Source organism: Diadema setosum, chromosome 14, assembly GCF_964275005.1.
Source record: "Diadema setosum chromosome 14, eeDiaSeto1, whole genome shotgun sequence".
NCBI classification, from domain to species: domain Eukaryota; kingdom Metazoa; phylum Echinodermata; class Echinoidea; order Diadematoida; family Diadematidae; genus Diadema; species Diadema setosum.
The window spans coordinates 16,322,221-16,336,999 of NC_092698.1; the positions used below are offsets into that span (position 1 = coordinate 16,322,221).

At 39.0% G+C, this 14,779-nt stretch overlaps 1 protein-coding gene across 1 annotated transcript; it reads left to right on the forward strand.

Moving 5' to 3' along the window:
• Positions 1-449: 449 nt before the first annotated feature.
• LOC140238165 (uncharacterized) lies at positions 450-8,975 on the forward strand. Its single transcript, XM_072318103.1, has 4 exons — positions 450-555; positions 1,692-1,858; positions 7,594-7,749; positions 8,916-8,975. The coding sequence occupies exons 1-4, from the start codon at positions 450-452 to the stop codon at positions 8,973-8,975; spliced, it is 489 nt and encodes a 162-aa protein (XP_072174204.1).
• The last annotated feature ends 5,804 nt before the right edge of the window (positions 8,976-14,779 follow it).

Genomic DNA, 14,779 nt, shown 5'->3' on the forward strand with positions numbered 1-14,779 from the left:
ACTAAATTTCGTTATATAACCGTGTTCGTTATAACGGGAGTGCACTGTATATCAATTCTACTTAAGTGTTTAACTAATTGTTTTTGTATAATCTTTTCAAGAATTTTTGACAAGCACGATAAAATAGAAATTTTTAAAGAAGCTAAGGAGTTTGTCATTTGGGATATTTGATTGCAACACATTATCCTTTTACTTCAAGGATGCGCTTTAACTGCAAAATTCCATATGTTTTATCGGTTTTCAGAGTCGTTTGCTGCTTTATTGGTTTGATTTAGTGGTCTATTAAAAGACAAATTAGACAGACAATGGCGTTTGTTTTGTAAGAACTTATTGTCTAACCCTCCCCCCCCCCAAAAAAAAAAAAAAGAAGAAGAAGAAATGGATAAATCCTAATGCCCCTGTTGGTTGTTAATTTTCTGTTTTTGTTTGTTTGTTTTTATGATAATATCATGCAGTATCTGACCATCAAGCTCATGTCTGACTGGAGTGATAAAGTGATCAAGTTTAGCAACGATATAACTCGTAAAGATAGTGTCCGTAAAGATACCTTCACAGGTGAGACATAAAAACATTGAAATAGCTCTTGTTCCTAATGGTGAGTGTTGAACGGACTTAAGAACACATTGCTAGTGATGTATTACGCAAGAACATCAAATTACGTCAAATGATATAGCAAATCATTAGCAAATCTTAAAGCTATACCATATACTTTGCGACGGATTGCCAACTTCATGTGGTGCCCTCAATCCTAAGACAAATATTTCATCACCGTCTATTACAGATAAACCTATGTAAATTACAGGGTTAAAAGCCGGTTTGCATCCAATCATTTCATCTGTTTTGACTACTTTTTTCGCTAATATCCTTTAGATTCATGGTTTCTTTAGAGAATGTAAACTTTGTGATTTACTGACAACAATATGGTAAAACAAAATGCTGGTAGCTCGACATGACATCCAAACATTTGAGTTATTGATCTAGACTATTTTTATATTCAATATTAGCTATGTAAAAGGACAAATCAGTGTCATCGATAACGTCTCACAGAAGCTCATAGAAAGTACACGCTCTCGTGACTTCTTTTATTTTTCTTTCCTGGTTCATTTCCTTTTCGCTTGCAAAACTTCACTACCAATTGCCTGCATGGGATTGTGGATGACCTCATTCTTTCTCCTCCTGTTTCATTTCTCCGTTAAAGGAGACCTCCGGATGATTATAATTAGATTAAATTAGTTATACTGAGGACAGAGTTTCAGTATTTGTGATGATTGGGATGAAGAATAAGAATATTTTCAAAATTTAGAACAAATTGCAATGAACAAGGATGATGACATGGCAGAGAATGCATTAGTTGGGGCTCAAGGAAGCAGAACAAAAGAAGAAGGCATGCATAGATTATACATAGGTGAACAAGCGGTATTGTAATACACCGCTACATTTCTGAAATATGTTAACCTCCTATGTCATCATCCTTGTTCAGTGTAATTTGTTTAAGGTTTTTCAAAATATTGTTTCTCTGCTCAAAAACCACAATAAATTCCACAAATCTATACATGGAGGTGTCGATTTATGTACATGATGTAAAATTATGAAAACTGTCTGGAATGTCCCTTTAATGTCTTTTCCTCTCCCATCTCATTCCGACTTTTATGGTGACGATTGTGTTCATGTTCTTGCTGATGGATGAGCAGGAGGACAAGATTGGGTGCTTATGGACCACGTAATTGGGGAAGAACCTAAGGACACGAGTGAGGACAATAATGAGGCAAGAGGGCCAAACACTTACCCCGTCTATGACATCACGGTGAACGTAAAGAGAATCCCACACTACTACATGTGCAATGTCGTCTTCGTCATGGTAAGTTTGATGGGCTTATAATAATAATAATAGGATGTGGAGGGGTTAAATACGGCATCCGATATCAAGGTGCTAAATGCAGGATGCAAATGGCAGAGGGTAATAAACACACCTGATTTTATTCCGTCTTCATTTTCCGTCTGTCAAGATAGCTAGAAAGCCCATATACAACTAGCTGGTTTGTTTGTAGCTGGCCAGTTGAATGTACTTAGGATGGACCACTTCACCGGGATATGCGCCCGGCTTTTTACGATAACCGAATGCCGATTCGGGATTGCTTATGTGCCTGGGTTGTGACTCTTTCATACACGGGATTTCCACTTATCTTTCCTACTGCTGACTGACAAAGTGATGTGCCTCTACTAGAGGAGACGGCACATGGGCGTCACCTCGGGGGGGGGGGGGGGGGGGGTGCGTTGGGTGCGAACGCATCCCCATTCAGACCAAAAAACAACAAACAAACAAACAAACAAACAAAAAACACTTCAGTCTGTAAGCGACCTCAACGCCGGACGCTAAATATTTTTTTTAATTATCTTTTATTTATTTATTCATTTTCCATTTTACACCAGAGACAAGAAATTCGTGAAAAAAAAAAATCGCACCCCGGCCTCTGGCAGCACTGATTTTATACATTTCTATTTCACAGTGTTTACTATTTATCGACCGTACAGGACATATCGCATGCGGTACGGCAAACGGAGCACGTGCACGTTTGCGCGTACATGTATGTGTGCTGCAAGGATGTAGGGTCTATGTACAGCACTCTACTCCTGACCAATCCAAATTGAGAATGCGAGCCTTAACCTCAATAAAGAATTTGGAGGAGCAAGCATGATATTATAAATATGCTCCCCCCTATAATTCATAATTCCTGAGATGAGAAGATTTTCTTTTCTTCTTTTTTTTTGACAGAAAAAATGTTCTCTCATTAAAAAAAAAAAAAGAAATATTGCAAGGGTAAGCATATCGTTCCCCCTCCCCACACATAATCATGCATGGTTCCTGAGATGAAAAGATTTTCTTGCTTTTTTATAGAAATCTGTCCAAATATTTCACCCAAAGTGTTGACCAGGTTGCTGAATTTTAATTCTACTTTGTTTAATTCCCAGCAATTTGCTTGTAGACGCTCTACAAACGCGACTTTTGTACTCTTCTTTTACAAAAAGTCCCTACCGTGAGAGGGGTTTCCCCCTCCCACACCCTCCCCCGCTCGGTCGCTTCGCTCCCTCGCCGAGGATCTCACACCGTCTCGCCCCGGCTCGGGGCGACAATTTGTGACGGAGTTTGCGGCACAAATTGTCGCCCCGTCACAAGTTGTTGTCAATTTGTGACGCTTGTGCAGTTTCCAGTTTTTTACCTCGATGGCAACAATTTGTGATGGCAAAATGAAACGTAGCTACACAAATTGTCGCCGGCCATTACACAAACTGTCGCCGGCCATGCACTGTGAATTGTGTGGTTGGGGGGTGGTTGCTCGGGTGAAATGCTCTGGTGGGGTGGGTATGATTGGGAAGTTATGCGTATAATTGTGTGTGTGTGTGTGGGGGGGGGGGGCTGCATGGTATGTGCTGTATATGATTTGTAGGTGCGTATTATGTGACTTGTGTATGCGTTTGCGTATAGCTGTGTGTGTGTGTGTGTGTGTGTGTGTGTGTGTGTGTGTGTAGGGGGCACTTTGGGGCTACTGTCTGGGGCCCCGTACAGGCTTTAGTGCTTTGGATATCTCTGATGAGTACTACTTCCAATTGCAAAAGAAAGTAGCCGTGACCCTTTTCAGCTGAATAAAATCAATGTGTGTGTGGGGGGGGGGGGGGGGGAGGGGGGAGGGGGGAGGGGGGAGGGGGTAAGGGGGCAATTTGGGGCTACTGTCTGGGGCCCCGTGCAGGATAAAATAACTGGCTTTGGTATTTTGGATTTCTCTGATGGGTACTACTTCCATTGCAAAAGAAATTAACCGTGACCCTTTTCAGCTGAATGAAACTATTGTGTGAGTATGTGTGTATGGGGGGGGGGGGGGGCACTTTGGGGCTACTGTCTGGGGCCCCGTACAGGATAAAATAGCTGGCTTTGGTGTTTTGTATATGTGACCGTGCACCTCAAAACGAACATAAAGTCGCACACACTGATTTTGCGTGAGGACTGAAAATAAGTGAAATGGGTCAACCTAGCCGAACTTGACTTTTTTATTTTCTGAAAGAGCGGGTCTTCTTTTACATTATGCTAAAATTTGGTATCATAAAACGGGGAGGAAAGTGTGTTTTTGAGAAGTTTATCTCGAATATTTTGGGTAGAATAGTGTGATTAGGTGTGTCTTTAGAATCCCTTTTTCATTTCTGAAAAACCTTGTCCACACTCTTCACTTTCAACTCAAATAACTTTTGAAAGGATAGAGCTACTGCTTTGAAAATTGGCATTAATTATGGACAGAATGTGTTAATAAGGCAGGCTTAATTTCACTTTAATTTGATAATCTCTTCATTGGTGTTACTCTGGTGGTTTACTTCCTGTTTTTTTGTCCCATTCATCGCACAGCTAGCACGGTTTGGTAAAGATTAAGCGCTTGAATAGACACTGTACTTCAGAGCCTCTTTTCTCAGTTAACGCTTTTCCTGAGTTTGTGCTTTCTTTCCAATATTTAGATATGTTAGGAGAGTCCATTTGATTTTAGTTATATATCATTTTAAAGCTTAAAGTCTGCTCTTTCAGAATATGGTCTTAGCTAAAAATTCATGTCTGCCGACTTTTTGTTTGTTTTGAGGTGCAGAGTCTCATATGTCTGATGGGTACTACTTCCATTGCAAATGAAATTAGCCGTTACTCTTATCAGCTGAATAAAGTCAATGTGTGTGTGTGTGTGTGTTTATACGTAGGGCTTATAGGGGTGGGGCACTTTGGGACTACTGTCTGGGGCCCCGTGCAGGATAAAATAGCTGGCTTTGGTGTTTTGGATATCTCTGATTGGTACTCCTTCCATAGCAAAAGAAATTAGCCGTGACTCTTTTCAACTGAATAAAATCAATGTTTGTGTGTGTTTGTACGTAGGGCCTATGGGGGTGGGGCCCTTTGGGGCTACTGTCTGGGGCCCCGTACAGGATAAAATAGCTGGCATTGGTGTTTTGGATATCTCTGATGGGAACTACTTCCATTGCAAAAGAAATTAGCACCACGTGTAGAGCTGTATAGTGGCTAATTTGAGGTGTACCGAGGCTCATCTTTTTACTAATATGATTAGATTGCTGATTAGCCGAGCATTTTTCAAGTTACAAGAGTGTCACATATTTCTCCCCGTGTCTCATTTCTCCCCGGTCTCCCCTATGCTTTTTAGGAGAAGGTACGGAAAGCGCGTGTTGCGAGAAGGGTGTCAGAAACATGAAAAAAACATCTCTGGCACTTTACCTCGTCCTCTTACATTTCTACGTTTAAATTACCGAAGACATTTTTATCTCTGGCATTTTGACCACTGACAACTTTACCTCTGACATTTTTACATCTGACATTTTTACTTCTGACATTTTTCCTTTGTCATTACCTCGGACATTTTTACCTCTGACATTACCTGGCACCATATTGACCATAGGCAGGCCATTTTTAAATTACCTTTAATGAATATAATGGTTTGATCCCCAGATAACATTTAGGGTGACCTTATAAGGAAAAGTTGACTTCAGATCATAAAGCAACTTCAGATTGGAATTCCTTGACCCACAAAACCTATAAAACTGATTTTTTAGGTAACTGTAACCTTTTTAAGTGATCTTTAAACCTATATGACGGCCATATTGAATTTTGCCTATATGGCCGAACCAGGGGGCACCCTTCTTGGCGCCCATCAAAAATCGAAATAGTGTGGCTTGGGCTACATGTTTTTGGTGCATTTGGTGCTTTTGGAAGAATTTGAACCAAAAAGTCCCTTGCGCCCTCCGCTATCACTGGACAGAAGCAGTGGCTGGTCTCGGGGAATGCTGCTACTTTTGATAAAGCTTTCGGGGTAATGATATGCGGAGAGTCTGTCAGAAGGTGCTGAATAAATGCAATACATCTCGCATTATGTTCCATGTCCAAAATATCAAGGTTACGATAAATGGAACAATAAAACTCCTCCCAAAGTAGGAACGAGGAGTGCTACCCTAATTCATCGAACGAATGCTTTCATTCTTTCACGATGAAGACGATGCCCCTTTCACACTTCGCCGGATAGGCCCACCGCACAAGAAACAGGCGATATTTTGCTCATCCGTTGTTCAAATCGTCAATCCGGTGGACAAAGTGTAAAGTTTTCGTTTCAGAGGAGAGTAAATCCATGCACTGTCTATAGGGTCGAACAAAACGAACAAACAACGAACAAAATGATTGACGCATGAGACATACATCGAACGTCAGACAACGATGTTTTTATATTATGTCCTTGCAGGAGTCAGTTGCAGCAAGGGCGGTACATTTTTCGTTTAACATCAGCTTCATGTCCTGTGCATATACAGTGGATATTCTGTAGAAATCTTGTGTAGATGCTGTAATCATCACTTATGGCTTTCCTGTTCGTTTGACGTCCATAAATTGATGCGTTTTGCAAGGTCGTCGTCTTGTGGCTATGCCGTGCATATGTGTCTGATGTGCTGTAAATAGCCGTTCCCTCCGTTCCATCTCTGGCAGCAACGGACTCTGATGGAGGCCTTGCAGATTGAAACGCGTGGAAAACGACACAGTGCAGATACATGAAAAGACATACAATTATCGCACAAGGGTCAGACCGTGCTATCCGTTTTTGGCGAGAAAGAGAGAGAGAGAGAGAGAGAGAAAAAAAAAACTTTGTGCATGAACAAAGCTTTGATATTTTGCTCATCCGTTGTTCAACGGTGGACAAAGTGTAAAGTTTATGTTAAGAGGAGCACGGTCCAAGGCCCGAACACAACGACAAAACAACGCACCTGAGGCGATTGTGTACAGGACAGTGGAACGTGCGTAAACGCATGAGAAACGAATATGAACCGCATGCCCACAGGACAAACGCACGAGGAACAAATGGGTGACGCATGAGACGTACATCGGACGCCCAGAACCATTGCCGTGACGAGTCAGTTGCAGCAAGGCCGGTACATATTCGTTAAACATCAGCTTCATGTCCCTTTCATATACTAAAGTACTGCGGATGTGCTGTAGATATCCTGTAGATAGGCTGTAATCATCAATTATATGGCCGTCCTGTACATTTGTCATCCGTAACTACATGAGTTTTGCCCGGTACTCGTCCTGTGGCTATGGCGTGCGTATACGTTTGATGTGCTGTACATACAGTGACACAGCAGTCCATCCGTTCCGTTTCTTGCTGCAACGGACTCTACAGGAGGGCTAGTGGATGGAGACGCGTGGAAAAACGACAGAGTACAGCATACATACAGGAGAAAACGTACAAGTATCGGACAAGGGTACTAAAGAAAAACAAAAAACAACAACAATGTTTTCTGGCCGCTCTGACGGAAATCATAGGAAGATAAACATCCATCCAAAAGATAAAAAGGACATGAAACGCATAAAAAAAAAAATCGACTTTCATTTCTCATGCGTTTGTCCTTATCAGGCAAAGTGTGACAGGAGCATTAATGCAGTATACTTCTCGATTGCAATTCACATTCATATTTTTTCTTGTTTCATCCGTAACAGAACATACTTCAAGTATTTGAGTTGGTGTGATCTTTCGCGGCTTTTTTGTTTTCTTCGCTTTCGACTCCCTCCAGATTTTAATCACGCTGTTTCCCGTCGTCTCGTCATTCGCCAAGGAATCGTCAACGCCCACGGACCGGATAAGCATCATATCAATGCTGCTCACAGCTGTGGCTTCAAAATTCACTGTTTCCCAGAATCTGCCAAAAACGTCATTCCAGACGTTTCTCGTTAGTATAATGACTGTGTTTGTATAATCTTGGAAGGTGTACATGGTACTGAGAATAATATGAGGAGAGGTTTGCGATTCACCATGCGGAAAGTCCTGATTAGGTCTGCAGCAAAAAGAAGTATTTAGAAAAATGAAAACAAAGGTGGAAAGGAATGGGGAATAGAGTTTGAATCGCTGATGCAAAGGGAAATTGCCATGACGATAGTCCTTACAAGCACTGCATCTTAGATTTTCTTTTCATAGATTTCGACGTGACATCGTGAGGGGCCTATCATCATAATGATTGGCCCCTTTTACGCTAATCTTTTCATTTTCCTAATTTCTTCTCTTTACGATGTTCAAATCCTCAGCACTTTCCACGTGGTGTACGGTAAAAATGTTCCCATGCTATTACTCCTGTGGTTTTGCACATAAAAGTTAGCAAACGAACAACGAAGTCGACAACATCAATAAAGGTGAAAGCGCAATGGCACTGATCATCCCAGTATGATATCGGTCAAATTGTTATAACAGAAAAAACAACGTTTTTATTATCTGTATGAATTTGTCAACTTGCTCTCAAATTGGTACAGCTGGAGTTTTGCAAACTTGTTTTCAATTTATTTAAGGTAATAATGTCCATTGCATAATGCTGACACGACATTTTTTTTTTTAATTCCAGGACAAATACGTCTGGGGATGTATTATCCTCATATTTTTTGTCGTCGTACAAAACTTCATCCCGTCATTCCTCGATGATTACTTCAAAGAATTCCTCGATAAAGATTACTTCAAAAAAGTGCAATTGCCGTACAGTATCGTTGTGGCGGTAGTCATGTTTGTACTCAACGTTGTCTTCTTCACCTATGCGAAAATAAAGGTATGTATCTTTATCAGTTAACAAGAAAATAACATAATGATACTAATTATTAGAATCATAATGATAACATTGATAATTATTGCAATTGCTATACTACGGGCAACATCCAATAGGCCCTACTTCTACGATTTATACCAATGAAAGTATACTGATAGCAATGATAATGACAGTAGTCATTTCATTATTAACAATACAAAAATATGTATAATCCCCTTAGAAAATGATCTCATTTAGCAACGGTAATAATTTATATCAGATGTGTCCTCTGAATTGTCCGACCATCATCTTTACCCTGTTGCTGCCAGGTAAAACCATTTATATTATGTTGGATGAAGGGGACAAAGCGGGTACTCACCGACGATTGACGATTCAACAGCCTGAATAAGTTAATATAACGCAGTGGTCCATTTTTACATTACGCACAACATTATTTTAGAGATACTCTAAGGTCTTCTTAATGTTCATCATCGTCAGTCCAATGATGCGTTACAAAAGATGACGTTCAACATGGAATTGTTTAGCGTAGTCCTATCATGGAGGTGCCCCCCTATAGTACCTAGCTCCTTGGTCGTGCCGAGCGGTACAGTTTAGATATAGAGGTGTTTGTGTGTGTGTGTGTGTGTGTGTGTGTGTGTGTGTGTGTGTGTGTGTTGTTGTTGTTGTTGTTGTTGTTGTTGTTGTTGTTGTTCTTATTCTTGCTGTCCATTCTGTAAAACACTGTGTTGATTCTTCCAATTCCTTCTATTTCTTTGTGGTTATGACAGCTCGAATGTTCAGCAATATCTGAGCAAAACAAAACAAAAAAACTCATACCTTTCAGTTTCCTTGTCACAAATTACTATGATATTGTGTATTTCAAGTAATTTAGAACCTCCCGAATTAAAAATTTAATGAATAATATTATCATATTGGATCCGTTCAAAACACTTTAGGACTGCTTCATGAAATTTGTTTCCGCCAGAACTACACCTTCGTGTCAGGCCATGAGTGCCACAGTGTAAGCCGCAAGATCAAAATAAAAAAGAAAGATTTTTAAAATATCATGTTTTATCAGCATGTATATTTCATAGCGCAAGCCAATGAAGCTATTTATGTAAAAAAAAGGAACAATTTAGAGCTAGATATGATAATTCACATTTTCTGTAGTAATAATTGTAGGAATCTTGTTAATAATAGGAAAATGAGTTTGGTTGTTTTTGTTGTTGTTTTCGGGGGCTGGTTTTCGCAACATATGTCCTGTTTGATCTCTCCACTATCTACAGTCTCGGGATGTCGGCACACGCATTAAGAAAGGAAAAAAGAAATACAAAGTACGTATAAAGTTAAGGAGTGGTAAGTCAAGTGAAATGAAATGAACAGTGTAGTTGGATGATTTGGCCATAATTTGGCCAATATTATTCCATGGCGAGGATTTTTACTTAAACGGTAACGACAATTATTGTGCCTGAAGCCCCGACTTGTTCGGGAAAAGAGTGGATCATTTTTTCTTTCATAGTTCTTTATTGTTTTTGTTTTTGCATTTGTTTTTGCCATGCTCTCAGGAGGACATTGTACGCTTAGTTTTGAATTGAAGCGATATCCCTTGACCATGAGTAAATATGTTCATTTCTAGCAGTCCCATGAAGCACATTCTATAAGTATCAAAATTCTTCGGAGAAAATTGAGAAATCAGCTAAAGAATACGAACATTTCTATAAAAAGTTCTAAATCCAACTGGGACCCATTAGAAACTCATAGGTGTGCTAGACTGCGAGAGTAAGGTCAGGCTGATTACTCATTACTTGATTACTGGCTGTGAAATAGTTATCATTTCTGTGCAAGTTAAATCTTTGGAATGACGGAGGAAAAAGGATGAGGCTGTGCTGAGATATCAAATCATGCAAGAAAATCCCAAAAAGTCGCAGGAACTACTTATGCCAAACTGTCCAATTATGTTCTACTTAATTTTCACCCAAAGGTCGCGGACAGTGTAACCGGTAGATACTGTGTCTGACCGCGCCTACAAAGAGAGACAGGGGGCTTTTGTATTTATTGATTTTTTTTTAATTCTTTTTTTGGGGGGGGGGGGCGGGGGGTCCAGAGTATGATTATGTTTAGAAATAGTTGGTTACGTTATATGTGATTTATGAAAAACAAAACAATCAAATCAAATCAAATAAAACTAATCAGTATTTTAATAAACATCATTTACGCGTTATAAATCATTACGCTAATGTGTGTTGCAAATGGTGCTAAATGCGCAAAAATACCCCCAAATATTTATACTTTAAAAATCAGTGAAGACACGAAGATTTTTCGGAGGCACATTTTTTATACACCATTATGGAATCCTCCAGGACGGAAAGTAATTCCATCAAAACACTTTGAAGCATGCAGAATCAAAATGCAGATTTTCAAACCCGTACAATCATTATTAGTGAAATTAGCACACACACACATATATATATATATGTATATATTATATATACACACATATATATGTATATATCTATATATACATACATATGTAATATCCCTAGTATGTATATAAATATATATATATATATATATATATATATTATGTATATATATATATATATACACACACACACACATACATATACTTTATACATACATCTATCAAACGTACCGTGCTTACACTGTATAGCGTATAGCGCTCTTTGATTTAACCAATGCTTCTGGCAGTCACGATGTTATCACCCATTCACTGAAATGATTTTACACATCCAGCAATAGTGCATAGTATACTGAAAACTTCAGGGTAAGGTTACCTAATGATGGTCAGGAAAGTTTGATATAATAAGGGAGGTGTTTTCCAGGGGAACCCTTATTCGCCGGAGATATTTTTAGCATGTTTCAAGCTTCTAATCAAAAATTTCAAAGGAAAAACATGGATTTAATTTACAATTTTACGAGAGTGGTTACAAACCCCTATGTAGATGATCTTAACCTTGTCACAATAAACATAATACGACCAAGAGATGATTGACGAGCTGCAATCAGCATCGTTATACCTTGATATGGGCCTCCCTCTCAAACCGTCAAAATGTTGTAGCTTATCAATATGCAGTGGTTCACCGAAAGATGTCATCTTGTCTCTTGGTTTTGACAAAATCCGATCACTGAAAGATAAGCCCCAACGTCTTTGGGAAACCCAAATTTGTTCATTGGAAAAAAAAAAGAAGATAGTCTAAAGCATGTTCAATGAAATCGAAATCAAGTCTAATTTAAGTCTAATCTAAAAAAAAAAAAGTAATTTAGATGATCTTGACCTATCAAGGAGATTTCAATAAAAGATATTCAATCCCTTGGAGCAAACACCGGCCTTTTACATATACCCAACGGAATAAATATATCCCAAACATCATACATGAGACATCCACCGTGAGTGTCATACTCAAATAAAGGCACGATCAAGGATAAAAGCTTGGGGACAATTAGTTTAGTAAAGGACGTATGCTTGTACTATCAACTGTGAATCATATGTTATGGTACAATTAGCAGTTATTTGTGATGGCCCATGATGCGATGTCATGAAAGTCTGGAAGAGACCAAAGACACCATTGATGTCAATAATAGCAGCGGAATTCTGTAAATGAAGCGCGTCGAAGGGAGCACTTGAAGACAAAGTAACCGAGCATTGGAAAACACGTATCGAGCCGATGTTGGTGCGCGGTCAATTTGTAATTCTTCTGGCCATTTCTGACGAAAATCTCACCTAGAGACCAATTATGTGCAACCTGCCGAAAATGGTATTCAGCAGTTCAGTTTTGTAACAAATGCATGCATTGATTCCGTAAAATCATATGTCAATGTTCAAAGCTGGGAAAAAAAAATAAGCAACCGCCACTCTTCATCACGTCATCAAAACTGTCCTACTTTTTTTTTTCAAAGGTTTAAATTGAGGTGCAACAATTATTGCAATTATATACCACACAATCAAAGATTCTCTTTTCATTGTTCAGTAAACGCCGATCTATAGAAGGATACAAAATGGCAGGCAGAACTATTCTACAACCACTCATAACGAGTCGGACCGGACCTAGCAGCACTACCAGAAACAGCGAAACAAAGACTTACAACTTACGAACTTACAGTCCCCATTCGAGTAAAATATCTGCTGAAAACAGATAGGGCCTGAAAGGCCTTCTTGTAAGATGTTAATCAAACAAAAGTCTCGCCAGATCATTAAAAGCAAGCGATAGTGTCTATCTTCACAATATTCTACGTATGAAAAGAACGAAAGAACGGGGGGGGGGGGGGACATCACACACTTAGCAATGTAATATGTAAGAATTGAAACACTTTGAAATGCAACATGTATCCTGGATAATTAACTGGGTTGACACTAAAAATACAATGTGACTGTTATAACCTGCACAAATATAAGAATTGTTTGTTGACTTAACATTTTAACACTTAGAATCGGAAATGTTATTATTACTGTAGAAATTATCTAATAGTTTTGTCAATCACAAACAACTGATATACGAATTACTATTATAATAAAAAATAGCATTTTCTCCGTTAGTATTTGTATATCATTACCTGCCATGTGACCAGAATAGGACCATGAATGTGGTATAATGTTAACATGTTCTTTGTTTTTTGTAACCAGTAAAGACATGATTACAACAATGTAGTGTACATGCATATTTAACATAAAATATATTGAAAAAACAATATTCGTCATGTCTCTCTCTCTCTCTCTTTGCAGGAACTGTGTCCACCAGAGAAATAAAGCAGTGGAACCGAAGAAGCCCATTTCTGGATATTTCTCTAGTTATTGCCCTCCTGTTTATTTCCCTTCGTTATACGTGGACTGGGACATTTTGGTACAAATCACTTCAACATACAGATGACCATATATGTGAGCCTGCACCACAAAACCTACAGAAAGTCGCCAAGTATGGATTTTTAATTAAGAACAGGTCTTCCTACCCAACATCCAGTTAACTATGTCAAAATCTGTAGGCCCTACGTGAAATAGCACTTTTACAGTCATAGTGAATAAAACACAATGGAAGAAAATTGTAGCAACACATGTTCACAATGCTGGTAAGGTTTAACATGTCCGGCCAGTTGGGCTTATCTACCTCACTAGTGTGTAAGATGATGGAAAGACTTGTGGCCCAAAGCATACAAAACCGTATAATACATTTCTTTTATTGTCTCCTAGGCAACACGGTGTAAGAGTGCTGGTTTTATGTGTCGGTAGCGTGGTGTGCACTCTTAACTATAGTATATGATGTCAAGCCACAATCGAACATTAGTCCATGCAGGAAACAAGGTGATGGTTCCAAGATATACAGTTTAGTTTATTAGATATAATAAACAGGAATTCCAGAATGGTGCAAAATATTGACAAGGGAATATTGTCGGTAGTATATATAAAGAATACTGTTCCACTCCTTCTTGGCACATGACCGAACAGAGTCGGGGCCGGAGTAAGATTGATTCCTCAACTCCAGAAGCATAATATATATAGGGACATGAATAGAAGTTAAGAGATTAGTAGGAGAGGGTCTATGATGTGGGGATTATAGGTTCATTGAACAGTACTGTGTAAGGGACTGGTGGTGGGAATTGTAAACACAGTTGGTCTGAATTTACTTAAACTTGATTGAGGACAAAGGGAAGGATTAACTATTGAGTAGAGATTAACCAAAGTAATAACAAAGATGGTTGGGTTCTGAATGGAAGTTTCATTGGAGGTTTGATGGTCTTGTTGATAAAAGGATATGAGACTATAAAGCTGGGAAGTGTTCATAGGGTTTGGATTGGACTGGCCGTATATCTAGACAGTATAATTGGGGCAGGAAATGGGGATAAATTCTTAACTTGGTCAATGAAGAGACACTTATAAATTACATAAGGTTTAAGGTATAAACTCCCTATTTCTCCATCTTACAACGGCTTTAGAAAAAGGCGATCTTGTGTTACTCAGGTACTCAGGTACTTAATGTATCACGCATGACTGGTTTTCAGCATACCAGCTGTAATGCCGTCAAGCCCTGGAGATTTGTTCAAAGGCAATTTCACTGTGAGCCTCTCGATCTATTTTAATGAGACTTCCATAGAAGTCAATGGGGTCATAAGCAACTCACACTTGGTAATTCTTGCATACACGAAGCATCAGAATTGAATCAGAATTACATACAGACTCTGT

Bases quoted from the DNA above. Each gene is read 5' to 3' on its own strand.
- LOC140238165 (XM_072318103.1), top strand. From the start codon at position 450: ATGCAGTATCTGACCATCAAGCTCATGTCTGACTGGAGTGATAAAGTG. The intron at 556-1,691 runs GTGAGACATAAA...ATGGATGAGCAG, and splicing joins CCGTAAAGATACCTTCACAG to GAGGACAAGATTGGGTGCTT. The intron at 7,750-8,915 runs GTTAGTATAATG...TGTTGCTGCCAG, and splicing joins CGTCATTCCAGACGTTTCTC to GTAAAACCATTTATATTATG.